Below are 961 nucleotides of genomic sequence, written 5' to 3'. Positions count from 1 at the left end.
CAGCTACGAGATGACATTTACAAAATGCAGAACATAGAATCCTGTTCTGAAATTCTATCCAAAGTGTGTTCACAATTGGCAATGACTCAGTTTTTGTATGCAATACCAAGTAAGTACCAGCAGTATGGTGAACTTAAAGACATTGGTACATCTCCATGTAGTTTTGACGATGGTACGATGGTAAAATGGTGGTACGTTAATTTATCGGGAAGTTTAATAGAAAGGCGAATGGGGAGTAAGCAACAACCAGATTAATGTCTTTCATAATCAGCAAAAGAGTGAATGGCTTTCGTGAAGTTCTCAGTTTTGTTGATTTGGAAGTAGAATATAATGGGAACGTTGAAAACAATGGGCAGACACTTCTTCACGGAGTTGTCGTCATTGCTGAGCCTCTTGCTCATTGCTTAATGCTGTATTCCTAGTTGTGATATTTGTTTGCGTTTAAGTTACCTACTATATGTTGTTCTTGTTGATTGCCTGTTGATGAAATGAAGAATTCATGTTGAAACCTGAAATTCATTATACTGTATTACTGTGTGGATATATATATATATATATATATATATACAAATAGATAAGTGTACGTGTGTGTGTTTGTCAAAGTACCTTGCGTGATAATAAAACTTATTTCCGTTAATTTCTTTGTGGTGCTTCTTTGAATCCTCTCTCTAGCTCTTGTGTTTCTGCTACTTGATCTTACGTCTGTTGGCCTGATTTACGTGATAATACAGATCGAACTGACCAAAAACTCAACATACCTGAACAATGAATGGTGACTTTCAAAGAATTTTAAACAGCTCATAATTAACTTATTTGATGAAATTTAATTTTCAATAATGAAATTATTAGTTTATAAAAAATTTGCGCAAAATGACATTTTTCTTTTGTATTAATCAAAAATACTGTTAAGGAACGTGATAGCTGCCCAATCTGGCTTTAATTGCACTTGTCACCTTTGTAA

General features: G+C 33.8%; 1 protein-coding gene across 1 annotated transcript; it reads left to right on the top strand.

Moving 5' to 3' along the window:
* The first annotated feature begins 24 nt into the window (after positions 1 to 24).
* Positions 25 to 422, top strand: Tsp_15128 (conserved hypothetical protein). Its single transcript, XM_003366298.1, has 2 exons — positions 25 to 191; positions 272 to 422. Exons 1-2 carry the CDS (start codon positions 25 to 27, stop codon positions 420 to 422), a joined length of 318 nt encoding a protein of 105 aa, XP_003366346.1.
* The last annotated feature ends 539 nt before the right edge of the window (positions 423 to 961 follow it).

The sequence above is a fragment of the Trichinella spiralis genome (genome assembly GCF_000181795.1).
Source record: "Trichinella spiralis strain ISS 195 chromosome Unknown Scfld6210, whole genome shotgun sequence".
NCBI lineage: Eukaryota > Metazoa > Nematoda > Enoplea > Trichinellida > Trichinellidae > Trichinella > Trichinella spiralis.
Note: the sequence above shows the minus strand (reverse complement) of the source record. Positions and strands in the feature narration are given on the sequence as shown.

Coding starts and splice junctions, on each gene's coding strand:
- Tsp_15128 (XM_003366298.1), top strand. CDS start 25: ATGCAGAACATAGAATCCTGTTCTGAAATTCTATCCAAAGTGTGTTCA. Junction 192..271: donor GGTACGATGGTAAAATGGTG/GTACGTTAATTT, acceptor TTTCATAATCAG/CAAAAGAGTGAATGGCTTTC.